The sequence below is a fragment of the Anas platyrhynchos genome, chromosome 18, assembly GCF_047663525.1.
Source record: "Anas platyrhynchos isolate ZD024472 breed Pekin duck chromosome 18, IASCAAS_PekinDuck_T2T, whole genome shotgun sequence".
Classification (NCBI taxonomy): Eukaryota; Metazoa; Chordata; class Aves; order Anseriformes; family Anatidae; genus Anas; species Anas platyrhynchos.
In genome coordinates, this window is record NC_092604.1 from 12573436 (window position 1) to 12600038 (window position 26603).

The window sequence follows — 26603 nt, forward strand, 5'->3', positions numbered from 1 at the left end:
AGCGCCTCCCCGCGGCGCGTCGCGAAATGGCGGCGCCGCCTGTGACGGGCGGGAGGCGTCCCCCAGGTGAACGCGGGCACAAAATGTTTCCCTCAGGACGCTGCAGGCGCCTCACGGTGGCTCCCAACAAAGGTGCGCTTCAAAAGTCGGCCTCGCTTCCTTTTGACGCAGGGAAATCCCCTTCACACGCCTCTAAAAACACCTCATAATTCCTTCTATTTCATTGGTCTGATTGCCAGTGATAGCCATATGTCAAAAATGAGTACACACAGAACAAATTTTACCACATTTGAAACGAATCTGTCCCATAACTGCGCATTTATTGAACGGTAATGGCAGCCCGGTGTAAAAGGTTGAGGTGTGGGGGAGAAATAAGCTTTTTCCTTGTTTTATGACCTCTTTCAAGTATGAAGTTTATTTAAAATAAGAATGTGGACACAAAGGAAAAGTTACATACAAACCTGTACATATACCCCAGTTAATATCTGTAAGTACAGGAAGGGTGAGTGCAGGGTATTAGCATGCATTTCAAGGTCAGGCTCGTAATTTTGAAGCAATTAAGAACCAGAAATTAATTTTCTGTGAAAAAACAAGCAAACTCAGTATTAATCACAAGGTCAAAAAGGCTGACAGTGACAGACTAATGAATGCAAACAAAAGATATTGCTCAGAAATGTTTTTTTTCCCCAAATGTGAGGCAGTTGCACCATAAACAAGATGGCTCCCAAACCTCAGCGTGACAATTACTGCAGATAAAAATCACCAAAATAAAACAAACAATCACCTTTTAACATTAAGTAAGAACAGAGATTTTGAAGGCAAGGCCTCATGCTCAAAGTACTGGATAAAACAGGTGACTTTAATCCAGTTGCACAGCTACTTGCCTTGGGTGCATCTTTTTTGTCTCTACTCATACACACCCAGGTAGGCAGACTTAGCACACGTGTATGACTTGAATTTCCAATGGATCAATACAATCGAATCACTCACAAGAAAACTTACACAAGTTAAAACTTTTTGTGAATTTTTGAAGGAGTACCACACTGGTGGCTCCTCACTCAGCTTCATAACACAGTACTTGCCCATTTTTATTCCATGATATTGGAGGAAGGCATACACACACAAAAGGCCTACTATGAACTGGGACTTGCAAATATTACAATCCAACTAATACGCACTTTAAGTACTGAATAATATCAAATTAAGAGATTGAAAAACATCTTGTGAAGCAAGTTCTTAAAAACTCCTCAATTAAAGTTTCTAATACACGATGGCAATGCTAACGCTGGCATAGCTGATTGTTCCCATTACAGGTAGTACCAGGAAACTGCACTCAACCCCTCACATTACTGATAACTAAAACCCCAAACAACAACTGGTACAGTCACAGTTAAGTAAATTAAGTTAAACTTGTTAATTGACATTAAAAATCGTCTTTTATTTTCAAAAGAGCCAAGCTATGGAGCACAAGTGTCACACTTCTGGACTCATCAAGAACTTCACAGCAGCACTTCTGACATTTGAAGGAAAGCAAACCCTCGTGATACAGACAAGATTAAGAACGACTGCTTTTTGCTAATTGGAGAGAATCTAATGTGAGTACCATTATCTTGTAATTGAATTGCAACTGAATTGACTCTTTATTCATATCACATTAAGTGAAAGAAACATATACCAGTCAAAGACAGGTACCGGATAAAGATTCCGCATTATAGGGCCTTCACCATTTATGATGAAACTGAAATGACCTTTGACAAAGTACAAACACAGCTATCCAAACACACGCAGTTACTGTTTTACTGTATCACAGAACCAGAGTATATAAGACTTCTATGTCTATGTTGTTCCTTTCAAGATATAAAAGAATTGTTTTTCAAAATGAACATAGCAAATGTTGTTACATAACAGCATACAGTTTAAGTTTTCACATTGGTATATGTATCTATGATCTGTAAAAGAAAAAAAGACAAATGTTATAACTCAGCAGATAGGACTAATTTAGTAAGTCAAATACAGGCACTAAACACTGGTATGACAAAAAAAAAAAAAAAAAAAAGATCAACCAAAAGTTTAGAACAATTCAGAACTCATTCATAAAACTGAATGCATGTCAGTCTTATGAGACTATCCAGTTTAAAAAAAATAAATGAACTGCAAGGCAATACTTTTTTTTTTTTTCCCCTATTTGCAAAAGGCAACTTGAAAGCTTCCTTGATTTTGTTTGTTGGGTGTTCTTTCTTAAATATCACAGATTTGAGTATGAGACTGTGCCTTTCTTCTGGTGAAAGATCCAGCAAAATTTGGTCAAGTTAAGGAGATGATTTCACCGTAAGTGACACATGAGCAGGGTGGGAGCGAATGACTCGCTGAATAAGTACAAGAATCTCCTTCCCTTAGCCATTACAGATCAGGAGCATCGTGGCTCAGGCTTCAGCTTATTGCAGTGTCAGTATGAGTTTGAAGTCGGCAGCGCCCACCCTTGAAAAAAGGGAGCGCAGAACATAATTAGCTGCATAAAAATTAGATATTTCAGGGACACTAGAAGAGAAGCATGGAACATTTTCCCCTATTTTATGGTTTACTTTCAACCAGTAAACGCATTTTGAACGCTTACAGCAATAGCAGCCTCAATACAAGCAAGATCGCTGTTCTCAGGTGTCTTTGCTCACCAGTCACATATCTGTCCTCTCCATTACGTGGGAATCTGTTAAAACATCTAGAGTTGCACTGGGTGGGAGCGTTTGGCATAACACAGCTCCACAGCCGTCCATCTATTCATCATAGTCTATTTTAATTTTTGTAATAGCGCTCAGGTTTGTTTTTTCGCTGCTGCTCCTCCCGTGAACAGATGTTAAGTGTTTTTTAAGAGCAGACTTGTGTTTAAAGTCCATGTCACAACAATGGCACTTGTAGGGCCTGTCACCGCTGTGTATATTCAAGTGGTCCTGGAGAGTACTTTTGGCAGTAAACGTCTTCAAGCACACCATGCACTGGAAGGGGCGGATACCCATGTGCCCCCGGATGTGTCTGTTGAGATTCTTTTTTTGAGTAAACGTTTTACCACACTGCAAACACAGGAAGAGCTTGTGCATTTTTAGATGCCTCAGATAGTTCTCAAGATGCAGAAATCCCCTCGGACACTTTGGACACTGGTGCCGCCATGAATTACCAGAATCATTCAGACTTTGAAACCCATTCATCTGACTCGAAGTCCCTTCTGGGTTGTCATTGACAAAAGCCTGGAAGTGATTTCCTGACGTTTCGGTATTTCTGCTTTCAACCGTAGAATTTATCAAGGAGTGTTGGGTTTCTGGAAAATATAAATTCGTTTTAGAGGAGGTGCAAGGCTGAGGAAAGTGATCATTTTCTACGCTAGGGACAGGCACAGAGTCCATCCTGAAGATACAAATTTCATCATCCTTATATCCTATTTCAACTGTTGATATTTCTGGGGTTTTCGTTTCCTTCCTTTCTGAATCCATGCTCTGTGCTGCAGGCTGCGAGACATCCCCGTTTTCCTCTTTAATGGAGAACTCTAAATTAGCCGGGCTATCTTCCGCAATCTCAATTATTTCACAATCTTTATCCACCGCATCCTCCCTGCTCCTCAGCTCCGTGTCCGAAGAGTGGCACCTCTCCGCAGCCTGCCCGCCGTTCTCCATGGACGCGTCGATTTCCAGGTACTTCGACAGCGCCTCGGTGCACTTCTCCACGATGTGAACCATCTGCAGGTAGCTGGCGGCGGTCAGGTACTTGAGGAGCTCCTTCTTCTTAACCTCCAACGCGCCGGTGTAGCAGGAGAGCAGCAGCTTCCTGCCCACCTCGGCGCTCTGCAGGATGGTGATGCGCACCTGCCGCGACTGGTTGAGGAGGAACTGGTCCCGCATGAAGGTGGAGCAGGCGGCGAAGATCACCTTGTGGCCCGGGAACTCGGTGTCGTTGATGTAGATGGAGACGTCGCAGAAGAGGTTCTGCTGCCGCAGCAGGTTCATCTTCTGCAGCACCGCGTCGCCCTGCTGCTCGAACTGGAAGTGCAGCACCTCCGAGTCCGCAGCCATGGCGGAGCTCCCGGGGGGGGGGGCGGCCGCCGCCGCCACCGGGGCCGCCTCTCTCCGCCGGGACCGGGCTGTGCCGGGCCGAGCCGAGCCCTCGCAGCCCCACGGAGCTCTACGGAGCCTCACGGAGCTCTCGCAGCCCCTCGGAGCCTCCCCGCTCCCCGCCGCCGCTGCCCCCACGCCCGCCGCCCGCTGGAGCCGCCTCCCCCAGCCCCTCCCCGGCCGCCCGCCCTTTCCGGTACCGGCACCGGCTCCGGAAGCGCCCCCGCCCCGTCCCGCCCCGCCCCGGCGGACAAACGAGAGGCGGCGGAGGCAGAGTTAGCAGCACGTTTATTGCGGGACTTGGCACTGCTACGGCGGCGGCCGCGGGGCGCAGCGCCCGGTAGAGGTAGCGAGGCAGCGGCCCCCTCCCGCGGCCCCGGCCCCGCCTGCTTTGGTAACGCCGCTGGGGACGAGGGACGAGCCTCCTGCCCGGTCCCTGAAGAGGTAGCTGATGCTCGGTCCGCCGGGGGCAGTCCCACAGCACGGCGTCGCTCGGCCTCCTCCGCTCCTCGCCGAGCGCCGGCTGTTTTCCTCCTTCTTTCTCCTCTCTCCGAAAGCGAGGCTCGACCTTAGATCCGTTCACGGCTCGGTCGGCATCGAGTTTTGATTCTCCCTCCTCGCCTTCGCTCCTCCCAGCGAGTCCAGAACCAAAACCGGCCCCGCACCATTTGTAAGTTACTTCAGGAGTTCAGCGGCAGCTTTCCAAGTTTTTGCCACAAAGCTGGGGAAGAGAGACTGACGCTTCGGTTACATCAGTTAGTAACTTGCAACACACGTCCTCGGAACGAAAAATGACAGAAAGACTCATCCCTGATCTCTACAGGAGGCTGTGCAGCTGCCCCACGTTCAGTGGGGCCGTGGGCTGCACAAGCTACCACCCCTCAGCAGGGCGGTGAGCCTCAGCCTCTGGTAAATCTAAGAGTTCTAAGAATTCTCCTCTATATCAAATAAATAAAATGCCAACATAAAAAATCCTATTATATTCAAGGAGTTATTAAAATATTTTTGTAATAGACCAGTTATTTTTAGGATATGCAGGAAGTTGTACAGCACATTAAGTTGTGAGACTATCCACTTACCAGCAAATAGTATTCTACACATTAACACACAGATTATAACTGCCAGAGTCCTTGTCTGAATACGCAGCATCAGCAGCAACAACCACTGGATCTAGTCTTTCACTAACTGGAACATTGCAATGAAGACATTTTACATACGTGGACAATTAAGTTCATCTCATTCTATAATCACACTGCCTCTGTATATTCCATTTATAATCATTTTCATTCCATTTTAATCTAATTCAGGGAAGAGGCAATAGCCAGATTTTGCTTTTCTAATACCTCTTCTGTACTCTTCGCTCATCTGTTCCATATGGGGGCAAATCTTACATGAACTCTTACCACTGGCACACTTCACATTGTGCCATCAGCATGTTGCCTTCTTAATCTCTAGTGCTTCTGGAGCTACATTGCTGTCTCCTGCATAAATCTTTTGGTCTGCACCCTTCTGCCAGGCCAAAAACACAGACATTTGTAAGAAGACATCTTTCATCCAACAGATCTGTCTTGCTTTCATTGAAGAAGCAGTCTTCTGCATTTCTGCTTTTTCCCATTTATTTCTGCCGTGGTCTCACAAAATGACACAAGCAGCCTTTCAAATGAACAGCCAGCAGTCTCGGCCTTCTCAGAAGTTGGTATCACCAATGCACAGGGTGGATGGAAAACCTGGATGTCCTGATCAAATCATTTTTTGTTTCTTAGGATAACCCCTTGTCTCTTCAAGTCAGCTTCAGGTCGCCCATGGCTACTTCAACAAGCTATATCCATCCTCCTTGCAGTAGCCTTACAGCTTGGTAATTCCATGAAGAAACTTCCCAGACAAAGTTCTCAATACTGTCCATTTTGCTGCCACTTTTCCTCTAGAATTTGCAGTTCTATTCCTTTCTCTGGCAGAAGACCACTTTCTTTATCATATCCGTATCCATGTATTGTTAGATTTGTCACTAAACCCTTATAGTATGTTGACCTGCAAGTTCTGATTCTCCATTTCTATCTTCTTTTTGACATTAGAGCTGTAACTTATTTCCATGTAGCAGGTAACGGTATAAAAATGTTGCAACACAGAGGATTCTGCCTGAAGTCAGAATACAAGGGTCAGATGCGACTGTCATGGTCTGTTTTAGCTCAAAATGATTCTGGAAGCAGGTTACTGAAGAGGAAAACAGCTTTTCTTCCCACGCCTACCCATTTTTTGCCCCTGGAACCTGAACAATAATTCTTAAAAGTCCCAAATAGTTATTTTTTAGGCCTAAATATATTTGCTACAACTTGAAAGACGTAATGCCCTGACTCCATTTCCATTGCTTACTTCATAGCTGTCCATGTAATAATAGTTAATGTAACAGTCAAGTACAGTAGTTTAAAAACTCAATTGCAAAAACTGATTCACAGAATCACCTTGCTTTGCTACTCGAAGGTATGTGGATTTCTGAACACGTTCTGCAAGATAAACACTTTCTACTGTCCATCAGTGAAATGTCTGCATAAAGAAATCCTGGTTTCTACATACACGTATCTGAAGATCAAGACCAACTTTTGATAATTACGTACAAAACATTTTTTGCTCTAACACACCTTTGGTCATACCTGTTTAGCATTTTTAACCATACAGTAGCAGCCTCCCCCCACCCCTACCCCTCATTCAGACACACAGACAGTACTACTTTTAGGTAGGAAGCATTATCTCAGCCTCATGGCAAACCTTGAGGAAAAGAGCTGCATTGGAAGAAATACTTATTCCACATACACACAGCAGTTCTCCACCAAGGATCTGCCACTTGATTATTAGTCTATGCTACACTTCAACAGAATGAGTGCTCTTCTACTGGGAATGGTGTCCTTCAGATGAGAAATTAGTTTCTTTCAGCCCAATTGGGATGTGGATAATTCCACGGCACTTTTGAGAAGTAATACAGTATCATCCTAGAATCCCAATTAATATGCCATTCCCGCTACATTTGATGTTTAAGGCGGTATACAAGAGGTATTGCTGAGTACAGTCAATTGCTAATACACTAAACTATGGAAATTGTGCTACCTATACCTCATCGTAGGCTCTGTAAAACACTAATGGTCATGAACTATGTAGGTCACTTAAAAAAGAAAAAAGTGTTCTTTGAGTATCTAAGAAATCAAAAAAACTTCATGTTAATATTCCTGTGGCAGGTACTTTTTTTTTCTTCCTTTTTTTTTTTTTTTAAACTGACACGTGGCCCTTACTAGTTATCAAGGAGAGATATACAAGAACTAAGGAAAAAAAAAGGAAAAGCATGGAGTTACTATACATTGCAGCTTTTAAAAAAGAGTATTTTCACAGTGTCAAAAAGCAGTATTTCTCCATTCCAACTTTGCTCTAAAACCTATTAGGAAAGTAGCAACTGTTGTGGTTATTTGAAGCAAAATTTATGGAAGATAGATAATAACTTCTAGTTTTGAAGTGCTTAGCTTGTCTCAGTACATACAACGTAAGTGCCCTTTAGCGACCCTCGGTATGATGGCCTGTGAAATCGGTCACACCGGCACCCCAGGTGCCACACTCGCAGATTTCAGAGCTGCAACTTATTTCAAACAGTCCTATGCAACCATCAGCTAACCCTGCCAAATCCTTCAGGGTTTTACCTTTTCAAAACGCATGCCAACATTAAAAACCCTGAGAGCTTTTAAGATAGTGTTGATTGGCAGTAGTAGTTTCTTGAAATAGTGTAGGAAGGGCAAAAAAAAGCGACGTAAAAATACTTCATTTCAACTGTAGGGGTCTAGGGGTAAGATTGGTGAAAGATAATTTTAAGAGGTAAGTTTAAAACAAATTAGCACTATGTGGAGTGCTTTCTCAGTGATCCAGTGCTTTAAAAAAATAATAACTGGGTTATCTCACAGACTTGTCCTCTTTGCTCTTTCCTCCATCTGCCCAGACACAGAGAAGCCTCTGACTGTACAGCAGATGGCTCACTTGCAGCCCACAGCAACAGTCTCTCACAAGGTGTTAGTCTTGAGTCTCCTGATCAGAGAGAAATGAAACAATTAACCCCTTAATCCACAGTAGAGACACAGACAGAAACCTGAAGGAAGATTGTTATTCACAGAAGGTATCAAGTAAGACTAAGAACGATGGCTGAAGACCTGCCAGTTTCTGCAATCCAACCCTTCATCCATCCATCTATCCGTAGCCTTTCAGAGCAAACCACTAGTTTAGGTAAGAGCCCAAGCCAACTGTTTGCTCCTCTCAGTCATGATCCCCACAAAGGGCTGCTTTTAATTGCTTAATTGACGCAGGTGCTATCATTTCTTAAACCGAGCACAGCCTGAGGCAGCTTCCCTGCATCCAGTACCTGGCTTGCGTCAGCTTGCTGACAGACCTTACTGTCTGTAGCAGCGCTACACGTGAATGAATCGAAGTCCACCGTTATGTCTTGAACGTTTCTTTCATTGGCATTGTCAAAGCTATTTTTACCATGTAGCTGTTTAAGATGTTTCCTCAGAACGGGTTTATGCGCAAAAACCATGTCACAGTAGTTACATTTATGGGGCTTATCCCCACTGTGCAGGTTGAGATGGTCCTGTAAGGAACATTTCTGAGAGAAGGTTTTCCCACAGATCTTACATTGGAACGGTTTGATGCCTGCATGCACCCTCATGTGCCGGTGGAGATTGCCTTTCTGAGTGAATGTCTTGCCACAGAGCAGACACATGAATAGTTTATGCATCTTTAAGTGATTAGCATAGTTTTCCAGATGCCGAAATACTCTTGTGCACTTTGGGCACTGATGGTGCCACTGGAGGCCTTTGTCTATACCTCGGTTGTTAGGCCCAAACATATCTTTAGAGGCCAGAACGATGTTATCGCTGCCGGCATACGAAAGGGCATAGTTGTGGAGGTGGTTTTGCTCTATTTCACTTGCTCTGTTTTCAACGGTGGAGTTGATTAGAAAGTGTTGAGGCTCTGAGGAATGCAAAGCAGTTTGTTCAGAAGAAATAAACTGGTTCTGATCCTTCTTGTTTCTAACTTCCGTTACCTCCCCAATGGACTCCACCTTGATGATCTGAATATCACTGTCCTCCATGTCCATACTGTCTTCTGAGGGCTGGATACAAGGTGAATCTTGTGGAAGAGAGTCTTCATCTTCTGGGTGTTCCTTCAGCTCGGAGGAGTCGCTTTGCTGTTCGCATTCCTTGCTCTCCAACGGCTGCTTCGGTTTGATGAACTTCCAGAGCGCCTGTGTGCAGCGTTCCACGATGTGGCTCATCTGCAGAAAGCTTGCAGCAGTTAAGTAGTTTACCAGTTCCATTTCGGGAAACTCCAGAATGCCACTGTAACAGGATAAAAGCAACTGCCTCCCCACTTCCGAACTTTGCAGTATGGAGATTTTTACATCTCTGGAGTCATTTAATAAGAACTGATCTCTTAAAAAGGGAGAGCCAGCAGCAAATACAATTTTATGCCCGTGAACTTCAACATCATCTATATGGACCACAACATCACAAAATTTGTTTTCTTCCCTCAGCTTGTTCATTTTCTGTAACATTGAATCTCCATAATTGTCAAACTTGAAGTGAAGAATGTCTGATCTTTCTGACATTTTGGCACACCTAAAGAAAAGCAGCAAGGAAAAAAAAAGCAAGTGAGAAACTAAAAACTAAAAAGTTTCTAGAATGCAAGTCAGAAGGTTCTAAAGTAAATCGTGCTCAATGAGACACCATGTTTTGCCCTAGGTAAACAGTCAAGCACGTTAGACTTTAAAACTGAAAAAAAAAAAAAAATCAGGTTTGCACGTTGCCTTGCAGTTACATTTTTGTTTTTAATTTGATGCAGGCTGAATATGAAGTAGAAATGATGACAGAAATCCTCTTGAGGCAGTATCTTAAAGAGTTAAGATGTTTTCCACACTCCTTGTATGGAATTTAAAAGGAAACTCTAGAAGTATTTTTAGCAGTCTTAACTCTTTTTAAGTTTTGCTTCCATATTGCAACTCTTGAGATTTTGTCTTTACCAAATACAACAATGTTCCCTTAGCTTCTTTAGCTTGATTTACTTTTGCACTAAGTAGCTTTCATAACACATTAATTCAAGGAGAGATAGAACCTGGAACCTGCCAGACAGAGAATTCCCTCTTAGTTGTCTATCTACTACATACTACTCATAAGAGTTACAGTTCCTCTAAGACACTTCATGATTTTCAGGAGTATTGATATAGGAGAAATTGTCTCACTGGAAGTAACTAATTTTGGCTAACCTGAATTTTATAGACAGGACTACACAAGCACTTCTGCAGCACTGGGTTGAAGTGACTGTTTCACATGGCCCTGAAGTTTTTTTTTAAGGATTTTTTTTTTTTTTTCCTGGGGGAGGAAGGCAGGGGGTAAGCCTGATGTTTTTTAAGATTTAAGAAAAAATCTCCTGTATGACCCCTCATTATATAAATCACACTTTCTAGCCTCCCTGCTTTGAATACCTGGGGAATGTAGGAAGTCTTGTTTCTTGTCTTCTTCCTTGAAAGATCACTCCTCTAGGAAGTTTGTTCTTCTCTGATAGTATTTGGGAACGAAGAACAGTAACCTTTCATAAGACAAGTATCAATATTTTGTCTTTCAACAGTTCTCTTAAGAACCCATAACGCTACACTGATTCTTGATGAAACTGTTAAATAATCCTGCCAGAGAGCTGGGATTGCAGGAAGTGAACAAATCACAGGAGACTAAATGATGCACGGTTTGGTGAGATAAAGTAACAAAACAAAGCAAAACTTACACCTCACCACTATTACGAACACCACATAAAGCTTGAAAAGAAGCTTTGAAGTTTATAGATAAAAGCAGATGCTGCTCTCTTGGGGCATGAAATATTAGGTCAATGAACACAACAGGAAACAGTCATGCCTAGTGTAAGTGAACGAATAAACAAGACAGGGGACCAAGAACATTTTAAGCAGTGTTTGGTGATGCTGTTGTCAGAGTTGTTTCAATTTCGGGATCAGGCATAATTCTGAGCCTCACTACTTGAATGCATCAAGTCTAACTTCCAGCATACGACACACACAAACTACAAACAGATTTCAAGAGTTTTCAGAAACAAGGCACCGACAGAAGCAGCAGCAGCACCGTCTGAGGCACAATCCTGTTAAACCTACAGAAGGGAAAGCCACGGGGCTCTCGGTCACCCTGTGGCCAGCGCTGCCTGCCCCATCTGCTCTGCAGGACAACAAGGCTGCAGCAAACAACTTCGGTGAATTTCAGCAATTATCAAACGACTTTTTCCCGTTATTCTGTAGAAAGCTCCGAGCTCTACGCGTGAGCCTGCCCCGGGTTACCCGGGCCGAGGCAGCGCCGATCCAGCTGCCGGAGCACGGCTGTGCCAGCCCCTTCCCCGCGGTGTCCCCCCGGTGTCCCCCCGGCTCGGGGACTGGGGCCCGGCCACGCGCAGACCCCGGGGACCCCACGGCACAGCCCGGGCCGAGCCGCGGCCGGAGGGAAGGGGCCGGGGCCGGGACCGGGACCGGGACCGTAACCGGGGCCGGTACCTGGAGCGTCTGGCCGAGTCCCCCCGCTGGCACCCGCTGCCGCCGCCCCCGCCGCGGGCTCCGGCTACGGACCTAGAGAGGGGAGGAGGAGGAGAGCCGCCGTCAGCCGCCGCCCGGGGCCGGCACCGCGCCGCCCCAGCGCCGGGCCCGGCCGCGCCCCCCGGCCGGCCCCGCGCCCCCCCGCGCTCCCGGACGGGCCCGGCCGCGGCGGGGGGGGGCGAGGAGGCGGCGGCGGCGGCGGGGGCGGCGGGGCCGGGGGGTGCGGCGGGGCCAGCGGCAGCCGCGCCCCGCTGCGGGCCCCCGCTCGGGGCCGCCGCCCCCCGCGCGCCGCGCGCCCGCCGGGCCCGGGGCCGGGCCCCAGCGCCGCCCCCGCGGCTGCACCTACAGCTGCCGCCTGGCCCCGCCGCCGCGCCGCGGGCCCGCATTGTTCGGCCGCCGGAAGCGGCCCCGCGCCCCCCGCCCCCGGAAGCGCCTCGCGGGGCGCCCGCCCCTCGGCCCGGTCACGTGGGGCGCGGCAGCGGCGGCCCAGGCCCGGCACCGGGAGGAGGCGGCGGCGGCGGCGGCGGCCGGGGTAGGTGGGGGCCGCCCCCTCCCCTCCCCTCCCCTCCCTTCCCGTCCTTCTCCCTCCCCCTCCTCCGGTACCGGCGCGCCCCCTCCCGCTGCGCACGGGGCAGGGCCCGGGGCTCCGGGGGTCCCCGCCCCGCTCCCGGAGCCGCCCCGGCCTCGCCGTGCCCCGAACGGCGGAGGGGAGGGGAGGGGAAGGTGGCAACGGGGACAAAACCGGGCCGGGGGCACTGAAACCGGGGGCAGCCCCGCACCCCGCTTGGCCCGGTCGCTCGGCTCGGGATCCATCACGAAGCGGCCGGAGGGGCGGGGAGCAGCGCGGGGCTCCCCAAATTTCCCCGTTGGACACCGGGCGCTGCCGCGGTGTGCGGGTGGGGGGAGCTGCGGCCGTGCTGCCAACCCCGGCCCGGTCCCGGGGCTTTGTTGAGCCCGGCCGAGATTTGTGGCTGCGTCGGTAAAAAGGGCCGGGCTGCACCCACCTGCCCGCGGCTGGTTAAGTTACAGAAACGCTGAGTTTTTGAAAAGGTCTCTGCTGAACGTGAAAAGGTCAAGGGCTTGAACAAACTGCGTGCTGTGTACACAGTAAATAAATTAACAAATTGAGCTTGGCGCAGGGCTCTCCTTTCACTTTCCACATCCAAGCGCAGGCAGCTTGTAGCAGCGCCCGGCTCCTGCTCCAGCTCCCTCACAGCGTTTTTCCAGCTCTGTGTCTGCCCGCTGAGCGTCTCTCGTTGAATCCTGGTGAGAGGGGAACCACAGAAGTGTGCAGAGCGTGATCAGAGCGTGCCCAGCATCGGCTGCGCTGCTTCTCGCCCTGCCCTGGCCACCAGACCGTCCGTCTGTCCGTCCGTCCCGCGTATCCAGCCCTGCACAGGCAGCCCCTGGATGTGCCCGATGCTGGCAAAGTGTCAGCCGCAGGGTGTGGATGTTGGGGTTAATTCATCCCGGCCACGTTCTTGTGACAGGCGAGCTAAGGCAGCGTCAGCATTTCTGTCACCAGCCACGGCTTCCCAGGACCTGCAGCGTGTTCCTGGGGCTGGGGAATCGGCCTCTTCCAAGAGCCTGAAATGACAGTGCTGTCCTCTGAGCAAACGGCTCAAAGTAAGGGTAAAAATAAATGATTTTGGCACCAACTTGGAATCTGCTAAGGGTTGTTAACAAAGATTGCATTATCTTAACTCTTGTGTTTGTCCAAATTCCTGGCTCTGCGTAAAAAGCGGACTGATTCCGCCAGCTCCCCGCGGTGGCTGTGCTCTGCTCTCGAGGAGTGGCGGTGACATCGGAGGCAGCGTTATCTGCAGATAAAAACCTTTCCGCTTGTCTCTGGAGGTTAGCGGGAACATCTGTGGCTGTCAGAGTCTTTTAAAACGAACAGAAAATCTAGCATTGCAGTTGCTATTTTGCCAATTAATTACTCTCTTCAGTTATCCTAAATCTTGTTTTTTCACACGCAGCGTTCCACTGCCTCTCTTGCTTCACTTGGAGTGCAAAAATACTTCCCGGTGCTTTTGAGAGGGATTTGCCCAGGGAAGGGAAAGCTGTAGCTGTCTCCTTGAAAGAGCGGTGGGTAAAGATCAAACGTGCGATTATGCAGACTAATCATATGATACGTGAGAAGAAAAAGGTTGCTAGTGATTGATCTTCCTTGTATGATTTTTTCCCAGAGCTGCAGTAAAATCCAGGCTCTGTGCATATGCTCAAGGAAAGCTGACCTGCAGCTCCTTTCCCACGTCTGTCAGTGCGACACCGGTTTTGTTCTGAAAATTTCTTAGGCTGCTCAGACAGAAACATCTGGATGACTGCCTGCAGTGACAGCATTGTGCTGTAGCATTTTCCACACTCTTTCACTCGCTGTACTTATAAAAATAATAAATATGGCCCATTTGAATTGAGCAGGAGGAGGAATCACAGCTGTCAAAGCCTGTAAGGAGCTAGAAATCCTAAAGGATGCTGGCTTATTCGTCATAAACCAGCTTTGGGATGTGTACCTTAAAGCTGCTGAACTCTACAACAAATTCCACATTTCACTCACACCGAGTTGCTGCTGCTGAAAACCAGGAAAGTAAAGGCCGAGAAGTAGAACCAGAAAAAATGTTATTTTTCAGTGAATGAATTCGTTCAGAGTCAGTCACCTCAGTTTCTTGGCTGTAAGCTACCTCCTTTTTCATGTTTTTTAATGCTACACTTACTGGGTTTTTATTTGTAGAGGGTAGAGGTTTGTTCTGCATGACGAGCTTTTTGCCTTTGTTGCTTCAGGTAGCTTTTTGAATTAAAATCTTCAGTAATTTAATTAACGTTACCATATCATTCTCCTGTACCTGGTGCATTCATCAGCTGCGCCCTAACCGTGGGATTGCTAAAGGAGCTGCTGCTGATGGGTAAAAGCCGAGAGGTTCGGAATGGGGAAAAAATCACCTTTTGTCTCCAGCTTGCACACCCTTCTCATGCTGCTTCTCTCTCCTGCCCTGAGTCCCCTCCCCAAATTGTTCTGTGTTGTGTTCGCGTCCAAACTTGGTGCTGAGCGCGCTGCTGCCGTAAAGGTAATGCTGTTCTGAGCAGCCAGGAAAGCTCACAGCTGTGGCATTGATTTTCTGCTCTCCTGCCTTTTGGTGTGGCTTTGGACTTCCTAAACACTGGAGAACAGGCGCTCTGTGGAGTGAAACCAGCCGCAGTTACGAGTGCTCGGCTCTCACGGTGGCATTCAGGCCTCTGTGTCTCACAGCAGTGGAAGGTGGAAGGTTTTATCTTCTGTATCCTGTTGGCTCAAAGCTCTTTTAAGTTCATTCCTGAAGTACTTGTGAGGAGAATTTAGATCTCAAGTTGCAGGCCAGGTGGCAAATACTTGGGAAAAGGGTAGGAAAGTAAAGGATAAATGTCTTATAAATCTGCTGAACTATCGTTGAAGTTTCACAGGTTTGTCTTCCCGGTGCTTGAGATCTTACCCGGTGCAGGGTGTCCTTGCTGTCTGTGTGCCGTTATCTTAAACAGTGACAGTGAGGTGGGCTGCCTCAGCTGGTTGGCTGCTGCGGTGGTAAATGAGAGTGCTGCTGGAGGAGAGCTTGGTTCTGGGACACGCGTTGTGCAACGAGAGCAAGCGCAGGGTGAGGGTGAGTTGTCCTGAGAACCAGAATTTTAAGCAGAGCTGAAGGCAGTGGCCCAAGAGGCGGCCGTGGTGCCTCTCAGTTCGCAGCCTCCTCCAATGGTCTCTGCCTGGGGAGGGGCCGGGATACCCCTTTAATTAATGGCTAAGCAAAGAAGTTAATAAAAATTTGCCTCTTGGTCTGCGTTTTACCCAGACATTCTGACTCCCATTGAGGTGTAAAGACACCTTCAGGCAAATGCATTGCTGAGGTGTAGGTTTGTGTCCTAAGCTGTGCTGAACTTGAAAGCTCCCATTTTCCTCGTGTTGAGACACACCGGTCCCTTTCCTAGTACGGGATGAGACACTGGCTTCTTCTGGGAAACGCTGCAGCTTGAGGCCTGTGCTGGGCTGGAGGTCTTCGCTCCCGACTCCCAAAAATGCCAGCAGAGAAAGCTTCAGTTCGTCAGGAGCTGCAGATAGCACTAATGAGCACTGTCCCTGTCCTTGGCTCTTCTTTTGATTCCAGAGGAGCCGTAAGCCTACCACACGTAATTGCTCTGCTGCTGCTCTTTGATGTGCGCCCTTCTGTAGGCGCTTTAACAAGCTCCTGGGCTTTGGGGTGTGGGTGCTGCGCGCTCGGTTTCCTGGTTCGGGTACAACGGTCCGTGAGGAAATCTGCCCGAAACAAAGTGCTCCCAAGCACCAGGGAAATACAGCGCATGCAGAGCGAGGGTTTGTGCACGTTCGGGTTAACTCGAGGCAATGCTGTAGTGCTGTTAGCATTTGAAGGCAGTGCTTTTGCAACCCCACAATTTGGTGTCAATCTGATGAACCTCTGCTGCTGATTCCAGAGGGTTGGGTAACCGAGCCGAGGCTGCCGGTGCGTCGCTGCGGGACAGAAGCTTCGTCCAGCAACCTCCTGCGCTCTCCCCTTTCCTGTGCTTTCTTGTGTAATCTCAGTAAGGCTTTTGCTCAACGTAAGGTTGGTGAAGTTGGGCTAATCAGGGCCTTCTGCTGTTGCAATTCTGTGTTGTGAAACCGCTGCGGGGGTTCGGCTAAGCCAGCTGTGCTCCAGGACCACGGGTGCTGTGTTTCCACCACGCTACCACAAAAAGGAGTACACAGCAGCACAGTGTAATTTTTCCTTAATTGAGGTTAATGCTGGTGAAAGGTGACAGACTGAAGGACTTTGGAAGCAGGTGAAATTAACACTTCAAGACAGGCACGCTGTGCCAAAATAAATTGCTGAATTGATCCTTGCCTGGGTGATCTTCACCGCTGCTGGTGATCAAAGCCTGCTCGTCTACTCGTGTCTTAGAGTGGCAAACGAGTTTGCTCTGTTTGAATGAAAGCAGTAAAGCTGGGGGCATGTTAAGTGTTTTAAGCTTATTTTTATTCGGTGTTTCAATACATTTGATTTTAGTGTCAGATAATGTGTGTATGATGTAGATGGCGCGATAAGGAGCTTCTTGAGAACTGTTTTGATACTGACATTTTAAACAACACCAACTTAAAAATGAGAACTATGCCCTGCCTTTAAGGTAGCTGCACGTAGTATCATAGACACACAGCGCGTAAATCTTTCCAAACTATCTGTGTTTCTCAGCCAGTAACTTTCATGGAAAGCCAGTGCATCTTAAACTGGTTTTGAAAGGGATATGTGAACATCGTGCAATTGAAAAGGCAAGACAGTAATCACAGGTATGCTGTTACTCGTGAACAACCCACATCCATTATTCATCTTACGCGCGGCTTCAGATGTCCAGCTGAATGTTTTCAGGACCACGAAGTGACTGGATTGGGAAAGTAATCAGGTTAAAAATAACCCAGAGGAAAAAAATGTTGTTGTCGTCCTGGCTGATTTTCAAGTCCTGTTGGTAGCTGCGGAGACGGGTATTGACAGAAATAAAAGCAGGCTTTGCTATTTTCAGATGCATTGTTCTTGGTTCAGAGAGGAATGTGATGAGCCGTGCCTGTGGCTAGCCCAGGTGCCTTTGTTTTGGTCGCTGCTCTGCTGGAGCCAGGCTGGGACAGCGCTCCCCGAGTGGAAGGCCGAGCTTGAGGTTGAAAAGGCCTCTGGGTTTGGTCCTGCTCGGGAGTAAGTAAAGACCCAAGCCGTCACGATAAGGGTGTAATCGGGTTTCTGGGAAATGTAATCGGCCGCTTTTATCACGGCCGTCTGTTTTGAGCCACGGATTCTGAGAATCTGTGCTGTAGAGTTCAAGGTGTGCAGCTGAACTTCACCTTTTGTTCCTTTCTTCAGCTGCCTCTCAGTGCCAGTTCCAGCTTTTAAAATTCTCTGCTGACTCCGATTCTCAGTACTGATCCAGCCTGCGCTGTTCTTCCTGCTTCTTGGAATCTTTTATTGTTGCTCCAGCGCAGAAGATTCAGCACAGATTCACAGCCGTTCGGCCCGAGGTTCTAGAGCAGCCTCAGTGCAAAACGTCACGTGTTGGATCCAACTCTTTTTCGGGGAGGGGAGTTGAATGTGACTGCACATGCAGCGTGCTCCAGTAGCTACAGAAATACTTTGCATGAATGTAGATGAAGGCAGAGGGATTCTGCTTTCTCAGAAAGTAAATGGACTGAATAGTTCCGGCCCTAAGACAAGTCCCTTGTCACCAGGTGTAGCAGGTGCTCCGAGGGCCTGCTTTGTGCTGGGTATAGAGTGGTGCCTGACACAGTCATGAAATGCTGCAAAAAGGTTTATTAACGTCCCAGCTGTGAGCTGTGGAAACCAGTGATCTAATAGCAGTGTGCTTCTTAGCAAAACCAGAGCAGGACAATGAGTGTGCGCTGGCAAGAGAGTTGTAACGTGGTTGTGCTGTCAGATGTGTTGCTTTCCTTTTATTTTTTTTAATTAGTCCACAGGTTTCTGTAAAGAAACATTTGAGCATTTTAGCATGAAGTTTTATATAAGTATTTTTATGATTTTTGTTTTTCAGGAGTTTATAAAATATTTAATCTCATTCATGAGTCGAACTTCCTTTTTAAGTCATGGATGACAAGGCTTCTGTTGGAAAAATCAGTGTCTCATCAGACTCGGTATCCACTCTTAACAGTGAAGATTTTGTCTTGGTTTCCAGGCAAGGGGATGAAACACCATCTACAAATAATGGTAGTGATGATGAAAAAACAGGACTGAAGGTAAGAATCAGTAACCTGAGTTTGTTCTCTATTCTTCTAAACCTAACTAACCATTAGAAGAGCTTAAAGAGGGACTTCTTTATTGTGGAAAACTTGACAGAAAGGAGAGCTTATTCAAGAATTGATTTTGCCAGTAGTTTCTGCATTACTTTTGCTGATGTGAAAGGTGATAATTAGGTTTTGAGTAAAAGCTTTCTCCATCGCTACCTGTGGGTTTTTTTTCCCACTTCACTTAATCCTTCATGAAGTGTTTAGGATGAAAGAGACTGTCAAGAGCTTGGAGCTGTGATTTCCGCACAGATTTCAGGTAGAAAGCAGTATTAACATACACTTGATTTGAACGTATCTGTTAATTCAAAGTTTATTATTAAAGTTTTCCCCAATGTGAAATGTTCTCTTTAAGAAACGTAGAAGTGTAGTTATAACTAACAACTTGGCATGAAACTGAGAATACAAGCCTGTGTGGGTAGGCTTGTGTGAACTGGAAGGGTATTGACGTCTTCTCGCTTTTAAAAGTGCTGTTCTGGAAAGAGACCCTCGTCATTCTTTTTCCTTTTTTTTGTCTACTTAAGAAAATCTTCTATTCCAGTACGTATTTGAGCAGCCTTTAGGCAGAGTGACACTAGTAGGGTGGTCACTCAGAATTCTGTCTTTTTAACCTGTTGAAAACCAGATATTTCCTAGAGCAAATCAAGTTGGTGTGTTCTTTGTGGGAGATGGAAAGACGTTCCACCACTGCAAGAAGCTGAAACCTACGGTCACATCTGTGTCTTCAAAATAATGTCTTCAGAGATGATAAGAAATTGTGTTCTGCTGGTAGACTGTACATTCCTCTTTTCCTTAGCAGTAGTTGGAACAGAGACTTTACTGAACATTTCTTGATGTCTGAGCTCATCTTGCTTTTACATCCAGTGGCCTTACTTGCTTTTTGTGCATTGATTTGAGTCCCACACAAGATGGGCCACCATAGTGTCTGTTTTCTTTTGCGTAAGACTTCCAGCTAAATCTGCGAGTTAAGTCTCAATATTTTTTATTTAATCTGGCAAAAATGCTCACTTATATTTTATTGCAGTTGCAGAAGATTGATTTTTCTCTTCACATCATAGAAGGATAGTCTACAAAAATTTGAAAATTTCTTGAATAGTCAAACTGATGTTCTGTAAAACCTGCTGGAAGACTGTCACCTCGTGCTTATCTTTCTAGATGCTGCATATACCAGCAGCTATAAATACATAAGAATTCAGAATAGTCTCCACAGTGGTCCTTACCTCGAGAACGCATATGTGGAAGTTGTGTCTGGTTTAGCTCCCAAAGTCAAAATGCATCATTTGAGACCCCAGGAGACTGACATGGTCTACCAAATTTTTCATTCAATCTTGTTATTCCTAAAGAAGCTTTGGAAACATGAAATGCTTTAGTCTGCAACACTCCCTGCTCCACGAGGGAGCTGTTTGAGCTGTTCGTCTAATGACTGCCTTGTTGTGGCTGTCCTGTTGTGATAGTTTGATAGGACGTATCTTGTTTAGTACAATCACAGACATTAAAGAGACTTGTATACGAAGCCATCTTCATTAAAGCACACAAATATTTGTGAAGAATATCCTTAATCAATTTCAGACTGACTCCCGAAACTTACTACTAAAATTTTCTTTGTGTTTACTTCCAAAGCAGTCCCAGAATGCTGGCTGCAGGCGTGCTGTTCCTCTCGATGAGGAAAGGCCATTGCCATTGCTGCCTCCAGCTGAACAACAGCCGAACAGGAAAGTTACGCTCTTCCCTGGCTTGGCACTGAATGTCACAGCGCTTCACAGGTCTTAAAGATAAGCTGCTTTATGAATTTGGTGCCAAGACTGAGCACAATCCCTGAACAGAGTGCTTCACCTTGAGCCTTTCCATATTCTGCCGTTTGGGAGCGTGTGCTGTTTTGGTAGTGGCTGCAGTCGGCGTGGTTAGTGGAAGCATTACACCTGAGATAAGCAGTGGAAGTTCTCTCATGCAGGAATTTTCCTGTTAACCTTCTTTCTTCTGGGTAAGGTTGTAAGAACAGTTACCATCAGGAATGGCAGATCTTTTTGCTGGCCTTAAGGATAGAAATTGTCTTCTGGTATTGTTCTACAAGAAAAGAGATACTGCCCTGGAAAGCACCTCTGTTCTTGATGTCTTTTTGGTTTTAGTTTGCTGATAACCATTCAGCAGACACTTTTACTGTATTATTGACCTGTTTGTGAATAGATAAATGGAGTTTTGAAGGTTGTCAGGTATGTTAAAAGTACTGTCGCAGCGATAGGTAAAAGTACTTAAGTGGTATATGGAAAATTAATGTGACTACAAAACGAGCATGAGGTTATGCATTTCACGGGGACAAACAGGGAGAAGGGGCTCTTCGAGGAGAAGCAATTGCTTTGGTATGTGGAACTAAGTTAAATTGTAATGTCAAAACCCATTTGCCTTGATGAGCCCACCAAGAAAAGCAGAAAATAAGTTTAGGTTTGCATTTGAGCTTTTGTCTTTTTTCTGCTGCTTTAGAAGAGCAGTTTGAGGATCCTGCTGGTTTACATTTGCTGAGCACAGTCTGACGATGGTGCTAGAAGTTTAGGCTTGTGTTGGCTGAATGCAGTAGGCTGTCAGATTTGTAGATCAAATCTGAGCCTTTCATTGTGCATTCTTTGCTAAGCTGTTGTTTTAAGTAATAGTGCTGTGGACTGAACTAGTGCACAGTTTTATTCTTGGTCTTTCTCAAGTCTGGACAGGTGGATATTTCTTTTGAATAGTCATGTTTTTCTTCAGTTGGTTGTAATTTGTACTTTTTCTTTGGCTTTTTTGTATAGAAAAACATGATTCAACAATTACAGAACAGGCTTGTCACTGATATGTTTGCAGAAATATCATTTGCGAGCTGTCTCTGCTTTCCAGTATTATTTCTGTGTCTGCTTTTGCTTGCTGCCAGTGGGACTGAGCTGGATTTACAAAAGCCTTGCTTCTGGAGCCCACTAACTCCTCGAGTTCTCTGACAGCAGAGGCCAGCAGCGCATGAGTAAGGAGAAGGGAATAAACTACATCTCTAATAAATCCTTTGTGCTGTCATAAAGGAAGTTTTGAAGGAGCCTGCGTACTGTTTAAAAGTTAAGTCAAACTAGTTTTCAGTGCTGTGAGAAACGGGGGAAACGCCGTCTAGGCTAAATGGTTTCTCTCTTCCATCTCAAGCGGACCTACATGAAGACGTTTGTTAGATCCACTTGGATTCTTCTCCCCTTCTGCCCTTGGTTCTGCTGCACTCTGTCCTGCTGCATCTTACTGGTTTTGGGGTTGCAGCAGAGCTTCAGACAGGTTAGCACTTAATGCTCGCTTTCCCCACAGGATGGTTACGGCTGTGTAAGAGACTCTGCTGCACCCGAAATCAGCTGGACTTTGGATGTTTGGCCTCCTTTAGGCAGCTCCTTTGTTGCAACTGGCTGTTAAGCTGTGAGAACAGAGGCCTCCAGTCCAGAAGTGTCACTGATGTTGCTTTTGGAGTTGGTTTTGGAGGGCAGTGCCTGGCTTGAGCGGGAGGGCTTCCTTGGAGGCATTACTTTTTAAATGAGGAGTTGGAGTTTTTAGAATTTTTGCTAGATAGTCTCCTCAGTGGGCTGCGCTGCTCTCCGCTGCTGCTGTGGGCTTCACATGTCTGCTGTCATATTATTTTTGTCTATTTATCTTTGTTAGAACAGTTAAATCTAGGCTTACTTTGGATCTTAGAATATATGGAGGCAGGCAGTAATTTTGCTTGTCTTTATGTAGAGCTTAAATGTTAAACTGGATCCAAGCAGTGCCTCGGAGCTGAGTTCTGTTGCTTGTTGGCTACTTTGCATTTTATGTAAATCTCCCCTAGCCCTTTCTTCTTTTTCCTGTACCTGTTCAGTGTCTCACTGTAAACAACGTGGACTCACGTTTTATCTGTCCCTGCTGCTTTTATGATTTTTTTTTAGATCATGTTTTATAGGGCAGTATCAAGGTATAGTTTTTAATACAATTTGTTGTACCTAATACAGTAGGTCAGCATTCAGAGTTCTGTCTTGTAAGCCTGACAGGATGGAATGTTTTTCACCTGCGTTTTAAGTTAAGACCATTACAACATTGAATTCTTTTTGGATAGAAATTCCCCACCATCCCTCCCCAGACTGTGCTCTGTTTCATCCTTGTGAACAAAAGCATGCGAGGAGCAGGTTTGTGCCAGAATTGGGAATTCCTGTTCCTTAGAATCCCTGCCCTGTAGAATAGAAGTTACAGGCTTCAGTGGGGCTGGTAGAACACTAATTGATTCATTATAGTTTGCTGCAAGACATAAACAGGGCGCAGTAAAACAACATGTAGCATCTTCCATCATCATCACCAGCTTTCTGAGGAAAGCCTGCACAAACCTGAATAATAAACTTGATACTTACAGAGGTTATGTCTTTGACCACATATTGTGCAAGATTTTTTCATTGCTTCTATGATGAATCACAGAAAATAATGCTAACATTAGTGGGGGGCGGGAATGGGAATCTGTGCTTGTAACTAGCTACAGGTTAAAGGTGCTTCTGTGTGTTTCCAGCTGAGTAAAGCAGTTGCTGTTCTGCTCCTGGCAGGTGATCCCAGATAGCACATCAGTACGTTTTAATACGTACTAGAAAGTTGGTTTCTGTTTGAGCGTCAGTTTCAGGAGGATAAAGGTTCATTTTTTTTACTGTATTTATTTATTTGTTTATTTATTGTTAAAATATGAGAACCTTGTCCGTTGTTTCAGATACTTTCAAGATAATTTATTTTTCTATGATGAAATGTGGGTTTTGAGGCAGATGGAATTTGCTTTAATACTGAGATTGTGTTATGGGTGGACATCTGTTTGCCCTGAATTCTTCCTCCTGCTTTTAACCACTTCCTTTTTTTTTTTTTTTTTTTTTAACTCTTTTATTTTAAAGAGAAAAAGAAAGAACCCAACTTTTCTTTAATAAGGTTTGTCTGGCAGTCTTTTTAGGTTGTTGCACAATTTGGATTTTATTAGCTTGCATGTAGTGCCCTAAGTCAATAAGCTTAGGGAAACATAAGGGCATAGAAATGTGTATCTGCTCGTAGGGCGAGTTTTGGTGCCAACAACAACAACCAGCAGCCAGCAGCTGAAGTGTTGGAATCAGGTACGTTGCTCTGGCTGCCATCTGGTAAAATACTTCCAGTAAACTCAATTTCCACACTTAATTTCTGACCTGTGTAAAGCATCACTCACTTCCTATTAATTGCAAACGAACAGGCAAAGAATTTAGGGGTTTACTGTGAGGGTGACAGAGCACAGGGACAGGCTGCCCAGGGATGTTGTGAGTCTCCTTCTCTGGAGATACTCAAACCCTCCTGGATGCCATCCTGCACAACGTGCTCTGGCTGATCCTGCTCAGCAGGGGGCTTGGACCAGATGATTTTCAGGGGTCCCTTCCAACCTTGGCCATTCTGTGGTTCTGTGAAACTGCAGGAACGCAGTAACGCAGGGTCCTGCTGCTGTGACTGGTGTCCTGCATTTGTATGACTTCAGTACGCAAGCTCTTAGAGAGCTCCTGTCCACTGAGACAAAAATGTTCCCATCCTTCCAGTGGGATCGCTTGTTACAGTGCCTGCTTCTGACCAGTGGAAGACTGCTCAGAGCACAGGTCTCCGTGTCACGTTGGAAGGGACCAGGAGGTCTCAGGTCCTGTTCAAAGCACTGTGTGGTGTGGGGTCAGACCAGGTTAGGTTGTCGTGGCTGTCACCCAGTCAGGTCTTGAAAACGTCCAAGGATGGAGACTGCACAGCCTCTCTGGGTGACACTCTTTGATATGTTACTGTCCTCATGGTGAAGGAATGTGTCCTGCTATCCAGCTGGAACATCTTGCTCTTTATGCCACTTTCTCTCCTTCTCCTGCTGTGCAGCACTGTGGGAGCCTGGTTCTGTCATCCCTCGCAGCTATGGAAGGCTGCTGTTGGGGACCCCCAAAGCCTTTTCTCCTTCCCTGTCCAGCCTGGTGCCCCTCTCTGGGACCTGCTGCAGCTCACGGGTATCCTTCTTGCACTGGGGAATCCAAAATTGGATGTGGCCTTCTAGACGTGGTCTTAGGAGAGCTGAGCAGAGGAGAAAGCCACATCCCTGTGGCTGCTGGCTGTGCTGCTGTTAGCATAGCCCACTGCTGCTACAGCCTGTGCTGATCTTCTGTAAGGGACAGAACCTGGAGGCTCTTTGGTCTTTTTGCACAAAGATTGAACATCTCTCACTTAATATCTTCATCCTCTTTCTAGCTTAGGACCTAATTTCGCACCACCTGGGCTGCTGCACTTTTTCCTGTTGACTTCAGCGAGTGCAAGGTCAGGCTGCAGATGAGTGCCAGGAAATAAACCAACACTGCTCCTCAGGCATAATCCTGTTCCAGATTCTTCTCTTCCTGTGAAACCTTGCTATCTTCTCCATGAATTGTGTTGCATATTAATTGTATTTGGTCCTTTCTGGAACTATTCTGAGAATTGTAATAGACTGATGAACTGTGGACTTCTCTAAGTCTCCTGTGCCATAAGCTTTTGTAAGTCTTTGTAGTACTAGGAAATTCCTGCTTTAACAGACTAACAGAGGGAGCTCAAAGTGAGGGGGATAGAATCTGAACTGGGGAACATTTTCACATTGCAATTTGTGTTTACGGTTGTAACTAGATGAAATTTGTTACCTGCTGTTTTGGTTGGTGGAGGCAGCCAAATGAATGACCGTGTACCCAAAAGCTGTTTGTTTTTTTTTTTTTTTTCCTTTTTCATTTGAACAGTCTTTTTTCTTGTGTGTGTGTCCCAACTCTGTTTGTGCTCTTAGATTGTGGGGAATGGAAGCGAACAGCAGCTGCAGAGGGAACTTGAGGACGTGCTGATGGATCCACCCATAGAAGATCAGTCAAGTGACCGGGACCATGGAGAAGAAATTAGGACGGATGCCGATGGGGAAGAACCCGTTGTCCTTGAAGCTTCAGCATCTTCTACCATTAACCCAGTGTCGGTGGCAGGACTCCAGAAACCAGGAATGAGTTTGCCAGTGAAACCATCCCAGGGAGGTTAGAAAAAAATGGGGAATGCCTGGTGGTATCTTCTGAACTAGCTTTATCTGGGGAAAGGAAGGAGGATTTAGGTACAGCTGTGTCCATCTACCTTTCCCCGTTTCTCCCATTATAATCACCTAGCGCGGGTTATGTGATGCAGGAGTTACCATGTGCTGAAACATTGTCTCTTCTGAAAACACTTTCTATACTGGCCTTGTGCAAAAATACTATGGTTATTTGCCTGGCTGTATAAAATACTAATTTGTTTAGCTTGTCCGTGCATCTTATTGCTGTAGTGAAAATTGGTGCACTCATTGAAAAGCTGTCTGAGTGAACTGATTGTAGAGTTTGTGTAGCAGTGTTAGCAATCAGTAACTTCCGTTCAGGCAGGTTTTGCTGTAGTATTTTGGCATGACCTGACTTTCTATAATACGTTCCTTAGTCATTTTTTGCATGCAGTTAGTCAATCTCTGCTAATTTACTGCTGTAAACGTAGTCTTGCTTCTTATGTTTCAACTTTGTGTCTTACCCTAGACTGTGAAGATTTGAGCCCTTTTACACCTGTGACTGATGAGGACAGTGTGGTGTTCAGCAAGCTCACCTACTTAGGCTGTGCCTCTGTGAATGCTCCTCGGAGTGAAGTGGAAGCCCTCAGAATGATGTGCATCTTACGAAGCCAGTGCCAGATTTCTTTAGATGTGACTCTGTCAGTGCCTAATGTCTCTGAAGGAACAGTGAGGTACAAAGTTAATTCAAGCGTACTCTGACTTTGTGCATTTAATATTACTTTCTTTTAGCAACAGAAACAAGTTACCAATTTATCTGGGAGGAGTCATGAGCAACTTAGCATTTCTTTTAGTGGAAAATGTTTTTTAAAGAGATCTGTGGAAAGTGATGCTTTGATTTTGTTTCCTGAAGGCATTTTTTTGCCCAGGAATCCGTATGGAATACTGTGATGATCCAAGGCATCCCAAAAGCTACAGTGGGAGTGGCTATTAATGAATACTTTGGAAATAGCCTGAGAAGTGTTTAGTTTGTAGGGCTGGAATATTGCTGGTACATTAGGCTTAACAGGGATGAGG

At 46.0% G+C, this 26603-nt stretch overlaps 3 protein-coding genes across 6 annotated transcripts in view; 1 reads left to right on the forward strand and 2 right to left on the reverse strand.

The window, feature by feature from the left end:
* Positions 1-303: 303 nt before the first annotated feature.
* Positions 304-4195, reverse strand: ZBTB6 (zinc finger and BTB domain containing 6). The gene has a single exon (XM_013108512.5). It carries the CDS (start codon positions 4056-4058, stop codon positions 2772-2774), a length of 1287 nt encoding a protein of 428 aa, XP_012963966.2. The 5' UTR covers positions 4059-4195; the 3' UTR covers positions 304-2771.
* Positions 4196-4367: 172 nt separating this feature from the next.
* ZBTB26 (zinc finger and BTB domain containing 26) lies at positions 4368-12178 on the reverse strand. Of its 3 annotated transcripts, none has more exons than XM_072025270.1 (4): positions 12059-12178; positions 11674-11745; positions 10609-10712; positions 4368-9745 (listed from the first exon to the last, which is right to left on the reverse strand). In XM_072025270.1, exon 4 carries the CDS (start codon positions 9733-9735, stop codon positions 8419-8421), a length of 1317 nt encoding a protein of 438 aa, XP_071881371.1. In that variant the 5' UTR covers positions 9736-9745; positions 10609-10712; positions 11674-11745; positions 12059-12178; the 3' UTR covers positions 4368-8418. The 3 variants fall into 3 exon arrangements, with proteins under 3 accessions (XP_071881371.1, XP_027326727.1, XP_027326729.1); XM_027470926.3 differs by having other exon boundaries at positions 10609-10681; positions 12059-12127; XM_027470928.3 differs by lacking the exon at positions 10609-10712.
* The window catches only part of RABGAP1 (RAB GTPase activating protein 1), a 67052-nt gene continuing 52570 nt past the window's right edge, over positions 12122-26603 (forward strand). The window contains exons 1-4 of one of the 2 annotated variants that reach the window (XM_027470902.3): positions 12122-12244; positions 18265-18466; positions 25302-25536; positions 26056-26260. In XM_027470902.3, coding sequence (XP_027326703.1) covers positions 18317-18466; positions 25302-25536; positions 26056-26260 — 590 coding nt within the window. In that variant the 5' untranslated portion in view covers positions 12122-12244; positions 18265-18316. The remainder of the gene's footprint in view (positions 12245-18264; positions 18467-25301; positions 25537-26055; positions 26261-26603) is intronic. The other variant, XM_027470903.3, reaches the window with a different exon arrangement.

Coding starts and splice junctions, on each gene's coding strand:
- ZBTB6 (XM_013108512.5), bottom strand. CDS start 4,058: ATGGCTGCGGACTCGGAGGTGCTGCACTTCCAGTTCGAGCAGCAGGGC.
- ZBTB26 (XM_027470928.3), bottom strand. CDS start 9,735: ATGTCAGAAAGATCAGACATTCTTCACTTCAAGTTTGACAATTATGGA.